The sequence below is a fragment of the Sminthopsis crassicaudata genome, chromosome 2 (genome assembly GCF_048593235.1).
Source record: "Sminthopsis crassicaudata isolate SCR6 chromosome 2, ASM4859323v1, whole genome shotgun sequence".
Lineage (NCBI taxonomy): Eukaryota > Metazoa > Chordata > Mammalia > Dasyuromorphia > Dasyuridae > Sminthopsis > Sminthopsis crassicaudata.
Genome location: NC_133618.1, coordinates 338,522,576 through 338,545,923, shown reverse-complemented (window position 1 = coordinate 338,545,923; position 23,348 = coordinate 338,522,576). Strand labels below are relative to the sequence as shown.

Here is a 23,348-nt window from a genome sequence, read left to right as displayed (position 1 = left end):
AGTTTCTTTTTCTAAGAGGATTATTTAAGTATTCTATTCCTCTTCTATTAATCTGGTCAATTTACATTTTTTTTGGTAAATTTTCATTGATTTAATTCAGATTATTAGATTTGGTAGCATATAATTGAGCGAAATTGCCCAATAATTGTTTGAATTTCATCTTTATTTGTGGTGCATTCAGCCATTACTTTTGATACTAGTAATTTGGTTTTCTTCTTTCAAGACAATCTAATGCAGTCAATCAATCAATCAATCAATTATTTAGCATTTTTCATAAAACCAGCTCTTAGTTTTATTTATTAGTTCAATGTTAGTGGGTTTTTTTTTTTTTTACTTTTAATTTTATTTACCTCTCCTTTCATTTTCAGGATTTCCAATTTGGTGTTTAATTGAGAATTTTTAATGTTTTTTCCCCCTAATTTTTAAATTATATGCCCACTTTATTGATATGCCTTTTCTCTATTTTATTTAGAGATATAAATTTTCCCCTAAGTACTGTTTTGCCTGCATCCCGGAAGTTTGGTGTGATGTCTCATTTTTGTTATTCTCTTTAATGAAATAATTTATTGTCTCTATGATTTGTTCTTTGACCTACCCTTCTTTAGAATTAGACATAATTTATAATTATTTTTTAATCCATGTTTCTGTGGCCCTTTATGGAATGTTATTTTTATTGCATTATCATCTGAAAAGGATGCATTTAATATTTTTGCTGTTCTGTATTTGTAAGGTTTTTATGCCCCTAATACACAATCAGTTTTTAAAAGATTCTATGTACTTCTGAGAAAACATAAACTTCTTTCTATTTCTGTTCACTTTTCTCCATAGTCTATCATATCTAACTTTTATAAAGCTTTATTCATCTTGGATAATTCAGCTTCTTTCCTAACTAGAGTTAGACTAATGAGGGTCCTTCTCAGTCTTGGGGCAAGATAAATCCACCTTTCAAGCTGCAATGAACACCACCATTCTTTTGGATTAACTATGGACTAGTCCCTCTGCCCCCATAAATGGGAGTCTGGCAGCCCACAGCCTAAAACTCTGTCCTTTTGCTTAGCCAAGTTGTTCTAAAGGTCACTCCATTTGATTATTTCATCAGCAAAGGAAGTAAAAAAAAAGACTGCATACCCAGATAAACTCAGCCTTAAGCTGTACTTTAGGAAAATTCATTACCTGCTGGGAAAAGAAGCACTTGACAAAACTATGACAACAACCCATCTTCTGTAACTGAAAGGATGAAGCCAGAGTGTTTCCAGGCCCTTGGTCTATGTGCTTCTTACAACTGCTTAGGCATTGCCACTGTCTATACAAGGCTCTTTGATGATATCTTCATTGAAATTGGCTATGAGTATATGCAGAGGTTCCAGTTCAATCATTTCCTAATTTTCTAGCCATACCTTCTATTCTAGGCTATCTATTGTTGGGATGGTACTAGTTGTAGAAAAATCAGTAAGTCTTAGGAAATAGTGAAGATATGAGACGGGTTCAATATCTGAAAGATGTCTTTGCTGACATGGCCTTGCTGTATAATACTGTTCAATGGCTATGCATCTAGACTCATGCTTAACCAGAAAAATAATATTCCATGATATGCAAATACCATAACTTATTCAGTTCCCCAACTGATGGAGCATCCACTCTGTTTTCAGTTCCTTGTCACTACAAAAAGAGCTGTTACATTTTTGTATATGTGTCATTTTCCCTTTTTTTTACAATCTTTTTGGGATAAAGAGCTAGTAGAGACACTGCTGGATCAAAGGATATGCACAATTTGATAGCTCTTTGAACTATTTATTTTTACAAGATTTTGAGTTCCACAAATAATGATGAATGTTGGAGGGGATGTGGGAAAACTGGGACACTGATACATTGTTGGTGGAGTTGTGAAAGAATCCAGCCATTCTGGAGAGCAATTTGGAACTATGCCCAAAAAGTTGTCAAACTGTGCATACCCTTTGACCCAGCAGTGTTACTACTGGGCCTATATCCCAAAGAAATACTAAAGAGCGGAAAGGAACCTGTATGTGCCAAAATGTTTGTGGCAGCTCTTTTTGTTGTAGCTAGAAACTGGAAGTTGAATGGATGTCCATCAATTGGAGAATGGTTGGGTAAATTGTGGTATATGAAGGTTATGGAATATTATTGCTCTGTAAGAAATGACCAGCAGGAGGAATACAGAGAGGCTTGGAGAGACTTACATCAACTGATGCTGAGTGAAATGAGAAGAACCAGAAGATCACTATACACTTCAACAACAATACTGTATGAAGATGTATTCTGATGGAAGTGGAAATCTTCAACATAAAGAAAAGCCAACTCACTTCCAGTTGATCAATGATGGACAGAAATAACTATACCCAGAGAAGGAACACTGGGAAGTGAATGTAAATTGTTAGCACTACTGTCTATCTACCCAGGTTACTTATACCTTCGAAAGCTAATAATTAATGTGCAACAAGAAAATGGTATTTACACACATATATTGTATCTAGGTTATATTGTAACACATGTAAAATGTATGGGATTACCTGCCATGGGGGGAGGGAGTGGAGGGAGGGAGGGGATAATTTAGAAAAATGAATTAAAAAAAAAAAAGATTTTGAGTTCCAGATTATTCTCCCTTCCTCTCCTCTTCCTAAAATGGTAAGCAATTTAATATGTTACATATGTGCAGTCATGTAAAGCTTATTTTCATATTAGTATAGTTGTTAAAGAAGAAAAAGACCAAAAGAAAAAAAATGAAAAAATTAAAGTAGGTATTTGTATGCTTTGATCTGCATTCATCTACATGTAAATAGCATTTTCTATCAGCCCTTTGTATTTGTCTTGGATCATTGTGTTGCTGAGAAAAGCTAAGTCATTTATAATTGATCATCACACTACATTACTGTTACTTGTACAATGTTTCCTGATTCTGCTCATTTCACTGTGCATCAGTTCATATAAGGCTTTACAGGTTTTTTTTGAAATTTACCTGTTCATTTTTTCTTACTGCACAATAGTATTCCATTACATTCATATACCAGGTGTCTTGATTCTAAACCCAGTGCTCAGTTTTGCTACAGCTAATTAAATACAGATAGCACACACCCTTAAAGTCATGATTTGTGTATTTTAATGAAATAAAAGGTGTGTTTTGCTATTTGAGGGTTTTAAATGAGGAAGGACATTTACAAGTTTGTAGGTGAAAAATTATTATTTTTGACAACTTGTTTTGTAGAAAAAATAGAAACTGCAAAATGAAAAGATAAACTTAGAACAGGAATACACATATGGGAATTGAGAGAAAAAAGTGGGGGGAAATGAATTGAAGGAATCATAGACTATATTGATAAACTGATTATGTAGCTGAATATATTTGGATACAAAGTGCTATATCATGGAGACAATAAGAGTTTCTTTTGTTGTTATTGTTTTTTTTTTAATATAGTGTAATATAGTCTGTTTTCTAAATTATAATCGTTCTCTGAGAGCAGGTTTCTTGGGGGGCTTCTGGAGGCAGCCTTGGTTTCAGTTCAGTTCAGTAATCCCAAATGCAGCCAGGAGTTAAAGTTCAGATCCTTTATTTTCTTCTTCAAAGTCTTGAATCTTTTCCTGGGGTCCCATTAGCTTTCTTAGAGGCCTATATCTTTCCTTGGTTCCAAGAGCTCTTTTCAAATGTCTCCATCCAGCACAAAGGTGGAAATTGGAATGAATTTTGACTTCTCTTCCCAGAGAGTCTGGCCCTGAGAGCTTCTTGTTTATATTTCTGCCCAACTTGTGAATCTCCTTATATATACTCTCTAAAGTTGTGAACTCCTTTAAATGTGTGAACTCCTTTAAAGGTATGAACTAAGCACCTTGTTTCAAGTTCTGGCCCATAACAACATAGGATTTATTTTTATACAGTGCAAAGATTTATTTGATGATAAAAAGTGTGTACCTCAAAGTGAATAGCAGAATCAATTTCAAACCAAGGAATTGCTAGACATTTAATCATGTGCTTGCCATCTCTTTCTTTAATAAATTTTTGAAATTCTGAATTTACATTAAATCAATCAGGTCTTGATTGAGGCACATTGAATAAAAATAGTAGTCATTTTTGCTTTGACCAGAAACCCTGAGGATTTTCCTCTCCCAAATTAATTTATTCATTCATTCATTCATATTTTTTGGACTAGGTGAAAGAGGAGATTTTTTTGCCTCAATTGCTACACTGCCTAAATCAGTAAATGGGTGCAGCCTCTGTCAAACTGAGACCTATTAAAGACCAAGCTTTCCCATTTCATCCATAGCCATTTCCAATCATCTTGATCATATCTTGTCATTGGATCCCCATGGCTCTGGAGGGGAAAGTGAGGCAGGTGACCTTGCACAGCCCTTCCTCACTTAAATCCAATTCACCTGCATGTCATGGCATCCCCTCCCTAATGTCATGGCCCACTTTGAGAATGAAGGACAAAACAACAACATCAATAATATTCTTAATTTATTTATCATTTTAAGAAAGAATATTTTTATCTATGAAGTAGAATCAAAAAATTATCTGGGAAATTGATCTCTACAGAGAGTAAATAATAAATCTGGTGTTTCTTTCAAAGCTTTCCTACTTGTCTAAGTTACTTCTAAACTTTCTTAATTCTTAAAAATGCTTCAATAACACTCTGCTCTATTTTCTTCTTGTGAGTTCTTTGCCAAATTTTTATCTTGCTGATTTTGTCTTTCCAAGCCTTAGCTTTGGATCACTCTCACAATACTTTGCCTTTGCTTCTACATATATGCTACAGAAGGAAACTTTAAAAAAATGTTATTGCTGACTGGTTCTGCTACAGCTTTATATTACACAATTACAACTTCCCTGATTAATTTTCTAGCCCATTAACTACAGTGCCTTTTATTTAATTTTTATTTATAGTTCCAAATTTTTTTTTCCTCCCTTTCCACTTCCCTCACAAAAGAGAAGATAATGATGAGGTCTAGAGGGAACCAAAATGATGAGGTTTAGATTTGAGGAACCCAAATGAAATTAGGGTTTCTGGTGGTCAGGGAGTTAAATATAGGTCTAGTGGCAGGTTCAGGGTACAGGGTAGGTTTTGCTTCCCTGCAACCTCTTGGGATTTGGCACAAGGGTAGAGAGTTCTCAGGAACTTCCTTCTAGCTGTGCAAGCAGTTCTCTGTAAAGGAATTTACAGACCCGAAAACCTAGATTGATAAAAGAGGTTTATTATGGGGAAGTAAGGTTAAAATTTAGTTAAGGAAATAAGTGAGAGTAAAGACAGATTGGCATTGGAAACAGTATTCCAGTGGGTAGAAGCTCCTTGGGGTACCAAGCATGGGCCTGGCATGTTTGGAACCTCTTTGAAGAGAGGACTTCAGCTTGGCTCTTTTTATAATGAGAGATTTAGCTAAAGGGGGCCTGTGGGTGGAGTCCCAAATTGGCTCTGATCTGGTGGGGGACAAGCCCAGATCTCCTATTGGAATTCAAAGGGATGCTTTTTTTTTTTTAATTCATTTTTCCAAATTATCCCCTCCCTCCCTCCACTCCCTCCCCCCATGGCAGGTAATCCCATACATTTTACATGTGTTACAATATAACCTAGATACAATATATGTGTGTAAATACCATTTTCTTGTTGCACATTAATTATTAGCTTCCGAAGGTATAAGTAACCTGGGTAGATAGAGAGTAGTGCTAACAATTTACATTCGCTTCCCAGTGTTCCTTCTCTGGGTGTAGTTATTTCTGTCCATCATTGATCAACTGGAAGTGAGTTGGATCTTCTTTATGTTGAAGATTTCCACTTCCATCAGAATACATCCTCATACAGTATTGTTGTTGAAGTGTATAATGATCTTCTGGTTCTGCTCATTTCACTCAGCAACAGTTGATTTAAGTCTCTCCAAGCCTCTCTGTATTCCTCCTGCTGGTCATTTCTTACAGAGCAATAATATTCCATAACCTTCATATACCACAATTTACCCAACCATTCTCCAATTGATGGACATCCATTCAACTTCCAGTTTCTAGCTACAACAAAAAGGGCTGCCACAAACATTTTGGCACATACAGGTCCCTTTCCACTCTTTAGTATTTCTTTGGGATATAATCCCAATAACAGCAATGCTGGGTCAAAGGGTATGTACAGTTTGACATCTTTTTGGGCATCATTCCAGATTGCTCTCCAGAATGGCTGGATTCTTTCACAATTCCACCAACAATGTATCAGTGTCCCAGTTTTCCCACATCCCCTCCAACATTCATCATTATTTGTTCCTGTCATCTTAGCCAATCTGACAGGTGTGTAGTGGTATCTCAGAGTTATCTTAATTTGCATTTCTCTGATCAGTAGTGAGTGGAAATAGTTTCAATTTCATCATCTGAGAATTGTCTGTTCATATCCCTTGACCATTTATCAATTGGAGAATGGTTTGGTTTCCTATAAATCAGGGTCAGTTCTCTATATATTTTGGAAATGAGACCTTTGTCAGAACCTTTACTTTTAAAAATATTTTCCCAATTTGTTACTTCCCAAAGGGATGCTTTTGACCAGTATTTGTGAATCAAAGGTCCTAGCTTCTTGATAATGCATCAGCTAGGAGGGGCTGGGAGTAATCTGAATTACAAATCAGTTTGAAAGGATCACAAATCAGTTTCTTAAAGGGACCACAAACCGCTTCAATAAGAAATATTCATTGTAAAAATGAAGTCATGTAAAAAATATTTAGATATTAGCTATATTCCCTCTAAAAAACAAGGAAAATAAAAGAAAAATATATTATAATATGCTTTCTTAGTCCATCCTCTCTGGAAGGATATAGTATTTTTTATCTTGAGTTATTTGGAACTATGGTGAATCATTATATTGATGAATTACTAAGTCTTTCACAGTTGAGTGTCTTTAATATATTGTTATTACTATCTAGATTATTCTCCTGGTTTTGCTCACTTCATTTTGCATCAATTCATATAAATTTTCCCAGATTTTTCTGAAAACATTCTTTTCATCATATTCATATTTCATCATATTCATATTTTATAACTTGTTCAATCATTCCTCAGTTGATCCCCTGAGTTTCCAATTCTTTACCACAATAAAAAGAGGTACTGTAAATATTTTTATATATATGGATCACTTTCCTTTTTCTTTTATTTTATTGAAATAGATCTACTAGTGGTACAGCTGGTCAAAAGGTATGTACAACTTTACAGCTTTTTGGGCATAGTTCCAAATTGTTCTGTATAGTGGCTGGACTAGTTCACAGTTATACCAATAATGCATTGCTGTACTAGTCCCTTCCAGGTGCACTGTCCCAAGCTTCACGGGTTTTGTGGAGCTGTTTCCAGCGATAATTCTGGGGACCTGAAGTTTTTAGTTCTTTCAAGGTGGAAAGATGTTTACTACTCTTCTGTCCTAAACTCTAGTCTATGAGCAACCACAGGCACTTTTTTCTGCTGTGGAACTGTATCAAAGGTCTACACTTCATTGCAGCTGCTAAAATGTGTTAGTGTTTTTCATTGCTCTGAGACTGTTACCCAGGACTGTGATACAGAACCAAATATAAGCAAAGCAAATGAGTTTTTCTTTAATCCTAGTAATAAGAGTACAGCTTCTAGCAGTAGTCCTGAGGTTCCCTGACCTTAGAGTGCTATTGTTTTAACAATCTGTCTGCCAATGATTCTAAAGTCTTCTGACCTAAGAAATATAACAATATAGTTATATATTTCTTTCCCTAGATTTTAGAGAAGATTATAGCAGTGATCCTGAGATTTTCTAACTTTAAACTGCTATTGTTTTAACAGTCTGTCTGTCAATGATTCGTAAAAGTTTTCTTGCCTTAGGATAATCCTACAAACTTTGCTGACTATCAAATAGATAATCTGCTGATTAGTGATAACAAAGTTGCTGAGACAGTAGTGCATAGATCACTCCTCACACCTATCTGTAAGCCATAAAAATGAGTAAATAAGTAAGATGAAACTCTGGTTTCTCTAACTTCATCCTATAAATTTATCTTCTTTCTCCTGGTTCTTTGCTAAATCCTTTTGGAATTTAGGTTGCTTCAATTAGCATTACAATTACAATAATTAACTTTGCCCCTTGACTTGGAGATGGATTCAAATTCTTTTGAGATATCCTTCAACACTGGTCTGTGACCTCTGGCCTTTTAGGGTCTCCTTTCTGAATCTCAACACTAACAAAGAGAAACCATATCTAGGCTGAGAGCTCTTTGTCACTGCTTACAAAACTGAACGTTGAAAATTATCTTTACATGTAACCAGAAATAATAAAAATTCCTGTGTTACATAGTGTATGGTCTTTGTGATTCATTGCTATAATCTCTTTGGTAGTTTTTCAATTTATATTTTTGCTTCAATATTCATTAAATAAACTGGTCTGTAGTTTCCCCTCTATTTTTGCTCTGGTTTAGGTGTCAAAGTCCTTATTTATGCTATAGAAGGAATTTGACATGACTTTTGCTTTACCTTAATTTACATTAATTGTTCTTTAAAGTTTGGCATAATTTACTTGTAAATCCATTTAATCCCGTTTTTTTTTTTGTTTTGTTTTTTTTTCTTTAGGGAGTCCTTTAGTGGCTTGTTCATATCTTTTTCTAAGAAAAAATTATTTAAATATTCCATTTCCTCTTCTGTTACTCCGGGCAGTTTTAATTTTCGTAAAATATTCTTCTATTTTATTTAAGTTATTTTTCAGTTTTATTGGCATATAGTTGGGAAAAATAGCTCCTACTCAGTGCTTAAATTTAATCTTCATTGGTGGTGTATTCACTGTTTTCATATTTGGTAATTTAGTTATCTTCTTTCTTTTTTTAAAATCAAATTTCTTCTTTCTTTTTTTAAAATCAATTTCTTTTTTTAAAATCAAAAATGATTTATCTATTTTTTAAAAATAAGACTAGTTCCTAATTTTATTTTTAGTTCTATTTTTTTAAACTTTTATTTTAATTAATCTCTTCTTTTCTTTTCAGGATTTCTATTTTTGTGTGTGTTTGGGAATTTTTAATGATGTGTTGCTGTTTTTCTAGTGTATCTAGTTGCATGTCTAATTCATTACCTCTCTTTCTATTGTTATTTAGAGGTTTAGAGATATAAATTTTAGGACTATGAAATTTAGAGATATAAATAATAAAGATAAATAAAAATTCAGACATATAAAATTTTCTCTAAAGATTACTTAGACTGCATCCCACAAATTTTGATATATTTTCCTTGTTTTTATTAACTTTAATGAAATTATTGTTTCTATGACTGATTCTCAGTTTCGTTCATTCTTTGAGATTAGAATATTTAATTTTCAATTAATTTTTAGTATATGCTTCCAACAACCTTTTGAATATGCTTTTCTGCTGTATTATGATCTCAAAAAAAGTATTGTTTCCCTTTTTCTGCCATTGTTTATAAGGTTATTATATCCTAATATACTAGTTTCTGTGAAGTTGCTATGTACAGCTGAGAAAAAGCTATATTCCTTTCTATTTTCTTTTCCTTTAGTATTCTCTAGGGGTCTATCATATCTAACTTTTCTGAAATTCTATTCATGTTTTTAATTTCTTTCCTATTTATTTTATGGATTAGATATATCTTAGTCTAAGAAGGGTAAATTGAAGTTTCCCACTAGTGTAGTTTTATTGTCTATTTCCTTCTATAGATCATTTAACTTTTCCTTTAGAAATTTGGGTGTTCAAATCACTATTGATCAGAGAAATGCAAATTAAGACAACTCTGAGATACCACTACACACCTGTCAGATTGGCTAATATGACAGGAAAAAATAATGATGAATGTATGTTGGAGGTGATGTGGGAAAACTGGATCATTGATGCATTGCTAGTGGAGTTGTGAACGAATCCAACCATTCTGGAGAGCAATCTGGAATTATGCCCAAAAAGTTGTCAAACTGTGCATACCCTTTGATCCAGCAGTGGTACTACTGGGCTTATATCCCAAAGAAATACTAAAGAAGGGAAAGGGACCTGTATGTACCAAAATGTTTGTGGCAGCTCTTTTTGTAGTGGCTAAAAACTGGAAAATGAATGGATGTCCATCAATTGGAGAATGGTTGGGTAAATTATGGCATATGAAGGTTATGAAATATTATTGCTCTGTAATAAATGACCAGCAGGATGAATTCAGAGAGGCTTGGAGAGACTTACATGAACTGATGCTAAGTGAAATGAGCAGAACCAGGAGATTATTATATACTTCAACAACGATACTGTATGAGAATGTATTTTGATGCAAGTGGATATCTTTGGCAAAGAGAAGATCTAATTCAGTTCCAATAAATCATTGATGGACAGAATCAGCCACACCCAGAAAAGTAACATTGGGAAATGAGTGTAAACTATTTGCATTTTTGTTTTTCTTCCCAGGTTATTTTTATCTTCTGAATCCAATTCTCCCTGTGCAACAGGAGAACTGTTCCGTTCTGTACACATATATTGTATCTAGGATATACTATAACATAATTAACATGTATAAGACTTCCTGCCATCTAGAGGAGGGGGGGAGGGGGGGAAGGAAAAAGTGGGAACAGAAGTATGTGCAAGCAATAATGTTGTAAAAAATTACCCAAGCATATGTTCTATTAATAAAAAGTTATAATAAAAAATTTGGATGTTGCCGTTTATATTCAGTATTGATATTTATTTTAATGTTAATTAAAATTTGTTGCAAAATGTTTCTCTAATAAGTTTATGTTTTTGCTTATTTTTATCTGAGATCCCTGCTTCTTTTACTTTAAATGGAGTATATTAGATTTTGATTTGGACCCTTATTTAAAGTGTAACTATGTCTTTATGTTTCAAGTGTGTTTCTATAAATAACATTTTAAAATTCTGGCTCCTAATCCATTCTATTATACCCTTCTGTGTTGTGAATTAATCCCATTCACATTCATACATATGGATGCTAATTCTCTATTTCCCTCCATTTTATTAACTTTTGTTAACTTTTTTCTGTGTCTCTGTCTTCTTCTTCTTCTTCTTCTTCTTTTTCTTCTTCTTCTTCTTCTTCTTCTTCTTCTTCTTCTTCTTCTTCTTCTTCTTCTTCTTCTTCTTCTTCTTCTTCTTCTTCTTCTTCTTCTTCTTCTTCTTCTTCTTCTTCTTCTTCTTCTTCTTCTCCTTCTCCTTCTCCTTCTCCTTCTCCTTCTCCTTCTCCTTCTCCTTCTCCTTCTCCTTCTCCTTCTCCTTCTCCTTCTCCTTCTCCTCCTTCTCCTTCTCCTTCTCCTTCTCCTTCTCCTTCTCCTTCTCCTTCTCCTTCTTCTTTTTCTTCTTCTTCTTCCTCCACCTCCTCCTCCTCCTCCTCCTCCTCCTCCTCCTCCTCCTCCTCCTCCTCCTCCTCCTCTTCCTCCTTCTCCTTTTCTTCTTCTTGTCAGTTTTACTTCTATTCTTCTGCCTCTCTTATTGGACCTTCCTTCTTATTATCTGACCATTTCTAAGATAAATGACCATACCTAATTTTATGTGTGTCTAAGTATGTGTTTATTTATATGTGTTTATTTATTATTTCCACCTTAAACCAGTTCATATGAGAATGTTTTAAGTGTTATCTCCTTCCCCTCCTCCATTTCCCTTCCATTGTTAAAACTTTTCCTTATGCACTTTGAGTATTATTTCCCAGTAAATAGATATAAAAAAAGTTTTCTGAAATCAAACTATCAACAGTCATATTACAAAAATGATCTAAATTACCATCAGATAAAGAATTGCAAAAAGAAAACAACTTTGACTGACAAAAGTGACAAAAGAGGAAAAATAGTTGAAATATGTGTAAGAAAACAAGCATACAACTAAACTATTGATAGTGCCGTAAATTGCTCCAGCCATTCTGGAAAATATGCCTCATATTTGTTAAACTGTTAATGCACTTTGACCTAGTTTTTCTACTTCTTTATTCACAAAAATACTAAAGTTAAAGGACAGCATTAATATGTACAAAAATGTGTCTAGAAGCTCTTTTTTGTGGTATCAAAAAAAAAATAGAATATTCTGGGTGCAGATGGCTTTCTCCATCACAAATCTATTAGAACTGACCTGAGTCATCTCATTGTTGAAAATAGCCATTTCCATTACAATTGATTATCACATAATCTTGTTGCTGCTATGTACAGTGTTCTTTTGGCTCTACTCACTTCACTTAGCATCAGTTCATGTAGATCTCTCCAGACCTTTCTAAAATCATCCTATTGATTATTTCTTATAAAACAAAAAGGTTCCATTACATTCATATATCATAACTTATTCAACCATTCCCCCTGGGAATTTCCAATTCCAGTTCCTTGCCACTACAAAAAGGGCTGCTACAAACAGTTTTGCACAAATAGATCCCTTTCCCTGTATGTGCCAAAATGTTTGTGGCAGCTCTTTTTGTTGTAGCTAGAAACTGGAAGTTGAATGGATGCCCATCAATTGGAGAATAGTTGGGTAAATTATGGTATATGAAGGTTATGGAATATCATTGCTCTGTAAGAAATGACCAGCAGGAGGAATACAGAGAGGCTTGGAGAGACTTACATCAACTGATGCTGAGTGAAATGAATAGAACCAGAAGATCGCTGTACACTTCAATGCTATATGAAGAGGTATTCTGATGGAAGTGGATATCTTCATCATAAAGAAGATCCAACTCACTTCCAGTTGATCAATGATGGACAGAAATAACTACACCCAGAGAAGGAACACTGGGAAGTGAATGTAAATTGTTAGCACTACTGTCTATCTACCCAGGTTACTTATACCTTCGGAATCTAATACTTAATGTGCAACAAGAAAATGGTATTTACACACATATATTGTATCTAGGTTATATTGTAACACATGGAAAATGTATGGGATTGCCTGTCATCAGGAGGAGGGAGTGGAGGGAGGGGGGGATAATTTGGAAAAATGAATACAAGGGATAATATTATTTTAAAAAATTACTCATGCATATATACTGTGGAAAAAAATTCTAAATTAAAAAAAAAACCAAATAGATCCCTTTCCCTCCTTTATGATCTCTTTGGAATACAGGCCCAATAGAGACACTGCTGGATTAAAGGGTATGAACAGTTTGATAGCCCTTTGGACATAGTTTCATATTGTTCTCCAGAATGGTTGGATCTGTTCACAGTTCCACCAACAATGTACCAATGTCCAAGTTTTCCCACATCCCCTTCAACATTTGTCTTTATCTTTCCCTTTTATCTTAGCCAATCTGAGAAGTGTGAAATGGTACCTCAGAGTTGTCTTAATTTTAAAGTGCTTGCTAATTAAAAAAAAATGTTTCTTCAGAATGCTAATGTCATTAAAAAGTATTGAGGTAATTCAATAAAAAGAACAGAGGACCTAGTAGTTAATTATGTTCTAAAAGTTTTAAGAGAAGAAAAAGAGTGTAAAAGGAATAAAATAATGTAGCAAAGAGGAAAAAACAGGGTGAATTTACTATTTCTTACAATTGTGTGAGAAAAAGTATATAAACATACAAGAAGAAGGGAAAGAGTATTAGTAGTACTCATCAGCTGCACTTGACTATTATCAGATTTAAGACATACACAATTTTTTCTTTTTTGTCTTTAACTTTTTATTTTCAAAATATATGTATAGAAAGTTTTCAGTATTCAGCCTTGCAAAACTTGTGTTCTATTTTTTTTCTCTCTTTTCCCTCACCCCTTCCCTGAGATAGCAAGTAATCCAATATAGATTAATCATGCACAATTCTTCTATATTCTACATTTATCATGCACAAGAAAAATCAGCTCAAAAAGGAAAGAAAACAAAATTCAAGCAAACAACAACAAAAAAGATATACAAATATTTCAAAAAAGAAATTAATGGGATTAGGAAGAAAGAGAAAAACATAAAGGAAGGGTCAGAAGCAAAAGAAACTTCCTGATCCTAAAGAAAGAAAAAAAAAAGCAAAAAAAAAAAAAAAAAAAAAAAAAAAGAAGAAGAATATAAGGGATTCACAAATTGGGAGTGCCCCCAAAATTGTGTTCTATTATATGAATATAATTGAATATTATTACAATGTAAGAAATGATGAAAGCTGATATTAAAAAAGATTAGAAAGTATGAACAGAATAAAGTGAAAAGAGATAAGAGAATACTTTAAAAAACAACATTGTGAAGGAAAACAACTTTTAATAAATTAAGGTTTCTAATTAATGTAGTCACCAAATGATCTTTGACTAAGTGTTTTGGAAGGAACAGGTTCTTAATTGTAGGCTATAATAATAATGAAGCTAAGAATGAATACTTTCATCCCATTTATGCTCTTTCCTTACCCTATCCTTTTATTCTAATGAATAATGGGAAGGACATGGTTGGAAAAGCAAATAGAGAATAGGTGGTGGCTTCCACAGTCTAAGATCCTGATAAAGTATGGAAAAAGCAGAGATCTCCAACTGATCTTGCTATCTCACTGATAATACAATTTCATAGTCAACTTGATTGATTTTCTGAAGTCTATAGTCATTTCTTTTCTCTATCAGTTGTGTTTGATTACCATTCTCTATACCAGTGGTCCTCAAACTTTTTAAATAGGGGGCCAGTTCACTGTCCCTCAGACTGTTGGAGGGCTGGACTATAGTAAAAACAAAAATTCACACTCTGTCTCTGCCCCTCAGCCCATTTGCCATAACTGGCTGGCCGCATAAACCTTCTCAGTGGGCCGCATCTGGCCTGTGGTCCACAGTATCTTCCACTGATAGCTCTTGGTTTGGTAAATGGAAACTTTCCATCACTCTGTACTCCAGTTAGTCTGGTAAAATGAAGATCCAGCACTCTACAGCCATTTTAGCTTCTCTTCAAAAATAGTCTCCCTTCCCCCCAGAAACAGTAGGAATCAAAAGGAATTACACCTCTCTCACCCAGTTCTTAACTTTTGCTAACCTATCTCTTAAATAAATGAAGTTCTACTTAGGAATAGGGCTTGAAATTGTTTTATTGGAATAGATAAAGAAATTCTCACACTTGTAAGCTGATACCCTATCTATTACTTAAACTTTTAGAGAATTGCCTGAAGAACTGAGAGATTACATGATTTGCCCAGAGTCCCATAGTATATATCAAGGGCAGCACTTGAACTCAGATCTTTCTGGCTACAAGATAGGTCCTGAGTCTATTAGGCTTTGTTGTCTGTCAGGATATATCTGCATTTCATTCATATAATTGTACTTCAGAGGCTTTACTATTTCACATATAGCCTAGGTAAAAGATAGTCCTTTTTTATATTTGCTACTAACTTGATTCTCTTATTCTTAATAAATAATAAAGGTAATAAATAAGCATAATAAGGAAGTTAGGAAATAAGTATATTATTGTCAGATACTGTGCTAAACACTTTAAAACCATTTTCTGTCAAAGAAATTAAAACCATTTCTCTAGTCACATAAAAAAATACTCCAAATTACTATTGATTAGAGAAATACAAATTATTCTTCACACATCTCAGAGAGGCTAAAATGACAGGAAAGATAATGATAAATGTTGGAGGAGATGTGGAAAATCAGAACACTAATACATTGTTGGTGGAGTTGTGAATTGATTCAACCATTCTGGAAAGCAACTGTGCATACCTTTTGAACCAACAGTGTCTGTATGGGTCCATATCCCAAAAAGATCATATATAAAGGGAAAATGACAAGTGCAAAAATGTTTGTAACAGTCCTTTTTGTAGTATCAAGGAACTGGAAACTGAATGGATGCCCATCAGTTAAGGAATGGCTGAATAAGGTATGAAATATGAATTACTGAAATATTACTGTTTCATAAGAAATGATGACCAGAATGATTTCAGAAATCATTGGAGAGACTTACATGAACTGATGCTAAGTGAAGTGTGTAGAATCAAAAGAACATTATACACAGTGGCAACAAGATTATGTGATGATCAGTTGTGATGGACATGGCTCTTTTCAACACTGAAGTGATTCAGGCCAATTCCAATAGACTTGTGATGGAGAGAGTCATCTACATCCAAAAAGAGGACTATGGAGACTGAATGTGGATCATAACAGTATTTTCACATTTTTTGTTGTTTGCTTGCTTGGGTTTTTTTCTTTTTGATATGATTTTTCTTGTGTAGCATGATAAATGTGGAAATAGCTTTAGAAGAATTACACATATTTAATCTATATTATATTACTTGCTATCTAAAGAAAGGGAGTGGTGGGAAGGGAAGGAGAAAAATATGGAACACAAGGCTTTACAAGGGTGAATGCTGAAAACCATGTTTTTTAAAAAAATAAAAATATATTAAACTTTTGAAATTAAAGCTATTAAAAATACCTTCTATAATCCTTATAACAACCTTGAGAAGTAGATGCTGTTGTTACCCCTATTTTATGATTGAGGAAATTGAAGCAGCCGTAAGTTAAGTGACTTACCAAGGGTTACACTGCTAGTAAATGGGTTAAGATCAAATTTTAATTCAGTGTTTCTTGACCTCAAGCCTAAGATTCAATCTAAAGCACCTTTAATTTCTGAGAACAATATTAAAGGGATATGTTACCACATTAACCACTAAACTCATAACATCTTACTTATTAATCACTGCATTCTGAGACTCTATCCCAGTTTATTAAGTATTATATTTTAAGTAACAGGACCTCTTTCCCATAAGCATTTGTTAATTTCCCTCTCAACCCCACTATTCTCTTAATATTAGGGAAAAATTAAAGTTTTCAGCTTTAGTATTTATTAATAGGTAAGAAGGAAAAAAAAAAGACAAAACCAATTACTTACATTGTATAAACTGTGAGAAATACTGAAGCCAAAGTCACCTTTAATCATTACTACAATTACTGCCTTCTCCTTCATTCTGGAAATATAGTTCCAATATTCAGTTCTTTTACAATTCCAGTTAAAGTTAAAGGGTTTTTTTTGTTTTGTTTTGTTTTTTGGGATTTTTAAAAAATAATTTTCTTCCTTTTTTTTTCTCAAGATAAGGATTTGATTCATTTCTCTCAGGAAATGACTTTAAGTTAAAGAGGAAATTTCATTTTCAAAATATTAATCATGTTTTACATTAAAGGAATTTGGAGAAATTTTATGTTAGTAAAAGCTCTTAATAGAAAAAAAATCTGTAATATTATAGATTTGTTGGGGTCCATGTTTTTAGGAAGGTTTTGTCTCTAACTCATGTTCGATTTTCTTTCACAGAATAACACTTTTCAGGTAGTCTTGACATTTGATGAGTTTGATACCTACGCTCTCTTTCTTTATCCTACCAATGGTCTTCAGTTCTTTGCAACTCGTCCCAAAGAATCTTATGATATACAGCTTGAACTCCCAGCTAGAGTGGGTTTCAGCCAAGGTAAAGATGACTATCAGAAGAAAGAAGGGCTTCATTTTAGTGTAACTAGCACTGAGCAATCTGTGAAAAATCTCTACCAGTAAGTAATAAACATTGACCCAGTTTTTTATTTTATCTAAACTTTCATGTACTTGAATTTGAAGAGGTTTTAAAAGCTGCACAAGGCTTTTAGTCTCTAAACAATACCTTTGTTATATACAAGAATAATTAATAACTAGGGAAAGATATGGCCTTCAGTAACAAAGCTTTTCATTCTAATAGCGTGCCTATTTATTTTCCTAATTAGAGGCCATATATTATTAGTCTCTAGCTAGAATTAAATGACATTCATTAATTTTGTTTCTATTTCTATTCTACCAAAAATTATAAAAAAAGTCTCTTGTTCACAGAGGAGTGCTATATCATACTCTAGAATAAAAGCTTATTGTTAAATTTTCAATGAGAACATATGAACCAAAGAAATTGGCAAACAAATCAAGGCTTGTTTTATTGTTTTGTTGATTGTGTAGACTTAATAAAGTTATAATAATGCAGAAAATGCAGTGTACATGATAATAAGGCAAATACAACTTAAAAGTATTCCATGTTTCAGAGACTTGGTTTGTTAAATGCAAAATTAGGTGGCACAGCAGATGGAATACCATAACTGGAGTCAGAAAGACTAAAATTAAAATCTAGAATCAGATACTTAATAGGTGTGTTATCCTGGACAAGTCTTTTAATTTCTTTTTGTCCCAGTTCCTTCTTCTATACAGTAGGAGTAATAATAGTACCTGATTTCCAGGATTGAGAAAATCAGTCAGTCAATCAATATTTCTTAAGTGTCTACTGTGTGCCAGGTATCATGCTAAGTGTTGGATCAAATGAAATAATTATAAAGAGCTTTGCACGGTGCCTTACACATCATGAATATATAGATGTTATTATTTTTATTGAACATCTAATAGCATTTTTCTGCCTATTTATTTCCTTACATTCTTGCCTCTCTATTTTTCTATTAAGTTTCATGTTCTACTTAGACATATTTCACTATTTACCTTCAAAAACACCCTTTTAGTTTCATTCATTTTGAGGAGATTTCTCTAAAAATTTTTCATTTCCCTCAAACAGATCAGAAATTCCAAGTTCAACTATCAATGCTTCAACCCTAAATTCAAGCCTCATTCAGATCCTTTGATTTAATCCCAATGTACCCAACCTTAAATATGAATACACTTTCAATTTTAAATCAATAAAGGAAAGTCTTACTGTCCTTTGAATGCTACTTATATAGCAATTATGCAGTCAATTTATGTCCCTTTATTACCTCTAACTTTGTTTTCTTACTAAAGGAAAACAAAATTTTGAATTCCCCCTATCATCAGGTTTTCCAGATGACCTTGCATTTAAGGACATAATAAAATCAGCACTTTTTGCTGTATATATGAAATGAGAGAAGTGAGTAGTTCATATCTAGCTGAATGGTAATTTTAACTTTTTAAAATTCATATTTTAATTATATTGGTATTTGAAGATTATCATTAGCTGGTGCAAATAGAATTCCATGGATGTGATACTTTTTATATCACATAAAATTCATTATACTTACATCTGTAAGATTTTCCCCTATCTTTAAATTTCTCTTTGTCAACTATACAAACAACATTTTTTACATTTAATGTAAATATGGTAGCAAAATTTAACTTCAATTTTTCATTCTTTAAAATCATTTTAAAGAGCATTCTTTCTACTTTAATGGGAAATATTAGTTTTATAGAATTCCATATGAAAATAGTGAAATTGTAAAAACATTCACATTTTTATTCAATTCAATGAATTACAATTCAGTGGATTCAATAAATTATAATTCAATGAATTTTCAATTATACACATTAACCCATATTCTCTATTAATTGATTCTTGATGAAATCCTGTGGCTTTTGGCAGTATAGCATCTTTGGATATGCCAAAATTAATAAGTTGACTGAATGAAATCAGTTTGTTTATTCCATTTTTGTGATGTTTGGATTTGAGTACATAAATCAGGTTCTAAAATGATTACAATAATAGAGATGTAGCATTGTATCATTTTAAGATATTAATACTAGACTACTTGATATACTTCATTAGAAAATCAAAGGATGGCTAGAATATTCTTTAGTAGGCAAATATAATTGTTATTACCGAGCTAATTGGATATGCTTAAGTTGGAAATTGAAGAAAGTCTGTATATAAACTATTTTTTAGCAGAGAATATACATAGCTGTTCTTTAAGTAGGGAAATTAGCAATTAATTTTGTGAACCAGAAATATTTTTTTAAAGTTTCACAAGCTCTACCATTTTGATTGTTTCTTTCTGTTATTACATATTAACTTTGTATTTTGCCATTTTCCCTATGGGATATTTTGTATTTAATCATCCTTTTATACATTTTAGCCAAACCAAAATCACAATTATGGAAATGAAAATTTTCTAGAATAAAAATTAATTTGAAGGTTGTACTTTCCATTTTGAAATGTAGAAGCTTACCCACATGGTAGAAATTTATCTTCAGAAATGAAAACTCTTTCAGTCTATTCTGAAGAAGTTTTTTTTTTTTTTTTTAATTATTGTTTATTAAACTCTTTTTCAACCTTTTATCGGAATTTGTAAGCATTAACTTTCCCAATTATGTTAAATGATGCTAAAAATCCAGGTGAAAAGTGAAATATTCACTTATCAGAATCAATTATAGGAAATGAATATTTACAAAGAATTCATATGTAAATCATGGGTTTAGAGCTGGGAAAGACCTTTAGAGGCTATCTGGTCCAACTTCCTTATTTTGCAAATAAATTAAATGACTTAAATTATTAAATTAAATTATTATGATCTTAAATCATAGTACTTTTTTGTTTGTTTGTTTGGTTTAGTTTGGTTTTACTGGAGAGATACAAATAAATAAACCATAATTTCTGCCTTCATGGAATTGGTTGTTTCTAGACATCATGATTTTGTTGTCCTGGTGACAAGCAAAAAATCTGGTTGAAAAATAATGGATTATTCACTAAATTTTTCAACTACATTTTTGGGTATTAAATGCATACAGAGTTTCTAAACAGATGTTAACATAACTTATAAGAAAATTATGTTATATTTGCTTTCATTGCCATATCTGTTTGGGTCATCTAATTTTAAAATCACTAAAAACTATGGATTTGACCTGGTGATCTAGAGTAAAACACTTAATTCATATTTTAAAGCAAGGTGAGTTAACTCTACAAGAATATTCAAAAATATATATTAAAATATGACAACTTCACCTAATTGTTAATTTTTTATTTAGAATAAGTAACCTGGGCATTCCTGGAGTATGGGCTTTTCATATTGGCAGCACATTCCAGCTGAATAATGTTGAACCTGCAAACTTCAGAGGAAACCTTTCCATAGCCCATTCTCTGGAGCATTTTCTTACTAATGCTGAAGAGTACAGTGTCCTAGAAAGTAATTATGCTGAAGACAAAATGAATTATGTTGGGGTTTTTTATAATGAAGTGAACATGATGAGTGATGAAAGTGAACACTCACCGAATGGTCAAGAACTAGTATCAAACAGTCACAGCAAGACAGAAAATTTACTTGACTTAAATGACAGTTCTCATAGTCAAGTAGATCATAGTGAACCTAAACATGGTAATATGTTTTCTTCACTGGAACCAGAGCTAAAATTCAAATTGCTGTCTCCACCACCTAGTAGTCATGTCCCAGTATCTCTTAAAACAGAATCTGACTTATTGTATCATCAAATTGAAAAAGGGACACAAGGGGAGGAAGTTCTTCTGAAAAGCAACACTGCTTCTTCTCAGCAAAGAGGAATTAAAAACCCACCTCCACCAGACACCAAGGGAGAATTCCTGGACCTCTTAAAAGAAGCTTCACCCTCCTATCTTAAAAATGAAACTATACAACCCTACCCAGATAGTGGAGCTATGTCTTCAGAAATGGAAGTTCTTTCAGACTATTCTGAAAGAGTTGTTCTTACAAATTATCCTTTTCCAGAAAATAAACTACCATTGAATCATGGGAGGTATATTATGGGAATGGAAGAAGAGAGCAATTTCAGTACTAATGGTAAGTATATTATAATGCTGGGATACTAAAATTGTATTAAAATCAGTTTGATAAAGTCACTATTTTTCTATTAAGCAAGCCAATAAATTCAAAAGTTTAAAACAATCATTATAATCCTTTGTATCTAGAAATGGGCTGAGATTACTTTTGGCCAGAATATTGGCAAATTCTATTTTGAAATTCTTATCCACTAATGATAATTAACAATATTATTAAAAGTCATGTTCCATAAAATTAGAGGGAAAGAAATGAAATTGCTCATTACTACTAGGCTCAAAAATAGGATATATCATTTTGAGTTGAAAGGTTGGCAAAAATAAACCTTTTCATTTTGCTTTTTTAATCTTCAGTCAGCTTATATTGATGAAGTTATTAGTTATCTTTTTAAATCTCCATGGATGAAGACCATTGAACATTTGTTTCTGTTTTATTTTTTTTATAATGCCTAATGCAGCTGTAAAAATGTAGCTGGAAGCCAGTCCTCAGCAATATGACTCATGGACTCTAATGAAAGGCAAGAAGTGAAGTACTGAATATATTCCATTTTGAGCAGTTATCAGAAATAAAGTAATAGAACTTTATATGAAATGATCAATTTCTCTTCCATTTCTGAATAATCGTTTTCTCCTGGCAATCATTATCATCAGATTTCTTTTCATTTCTGAAGATGTAAGCCCTTAACATAAAATTGATAAAGAAAATTTAGTAAAAAATAAGAGGATAATTTTTTTTTGTATTCTTACTCATGAACATTCAGATCAAAAAAGGTAAGATGAAAAATAAGAATTAATATTCTTAGTAAGTTACTTTTAATAAGTAAGTTACTTAGTAAATTAGTAAATTATTATCCCAAAGACAAACTTTCCTTTACCATTTTATTTTCATTTCCCAGTAGAAAAAATGTAGAAATATAATGTAATTTGAAAAAGACTTTTAGAAGTAGAGTATTGTGTAATCTTGGGTAAGTCATATAACCTCTTTAAGTAATTAATTTTTTCATTTGTAAAACACATATAATTTTAAAACAGTTTATTACAGTCATGATTCTTATAGGTAATATATTGTTATAGATAATATATTTTGAATATTTATATGTATATATAAATATAATTAAAATCATTAAATCTAGTGAACTATCTAATAGAATTTATTTGTAAAATAATCTGATCCTATTTTTTTCTTTTTTGAGAGTTATTTCATGGCTAGCTCAATTTTTTCCTGAGCTTTAGATATTTAAGTTTTCTTATTTCTTGTTCTATTAATTAATGCATTTTATACAATTGTAAAATATTTATCCATTTCATTTGTAGGCATATAATCAGCTAAAGTTTCTATTAAATTCTTTTATTTCTTTTTTGATCATTTTGAATTCTTGTTCCCCCATTTATATGTTAGGATAATGACTCGTTAGGTTTTAAAAATAGTTTTTAATTTTATTTTGTTTTCAATTTTATTTCTGAACTTCAGAATTTCTATTTTGGGTTTTAATTACAATTTTTAAATGATTTTTTCTCTTTATTTTTAGATGTGTCCCAGTTCTCTCTTTTGTTGGTGGTAGACATATTTAGTATTATAAATTTTCCTCTAAGGACTTCTTTGACTGTATCATGAATTTTTGATATGTTGTTTCATTGATATTATTTTGTTTGGGAGAAAAAAGTTAGTAATTTTTGTTCTTTGACTCATCTGTTCCTTAGAATTAAGTTATTTAATTTCCATTTAAATTTAAATTATTTTAAAAGCTATTTTAATTATAACTTTTAATTGTTATTACTTATTTTTAAATATATTTGTATTTCTGCATTTCCTTATGAGTTTTTTATGCCTATGAACAGCTTTTATAAAGGTACTATACATAGTTGAGAATATGAATATTTCTATTTTTGTTGCCTTTCCAGATATTTATTGGCAAAAATAGAAAAAGAAGGGATCTTTTATCAAATGACTTCTTTTACAATATGT

General features: G+C 32.2%; 1 protein-coding gene across 1 annotated transcript in view; it reads left to right on the top strand.

Moving 5' to 3' along the window:
• Positions 1–23,348, top strand: part of NID2 (nidogen 2) — a 99,120-nt gene that overhangs the window by 6,685 nt on the left and 69,087 nt on the right. Inside the window, exons 3-4 of the mRNA XM_074290541.1 lie at positions 17,143–17,375; positions 20,602–21,386. Of these exons, the coding sequence (XP_074146642.1) occupies positions 17,143–17,375; positions 20,602–21,386 (1,018 nt within the window). The remainder of the gene's footprint in view (positions 1–17,142; positions 17,376–20,601; positions 21,387–23,348) is intronic.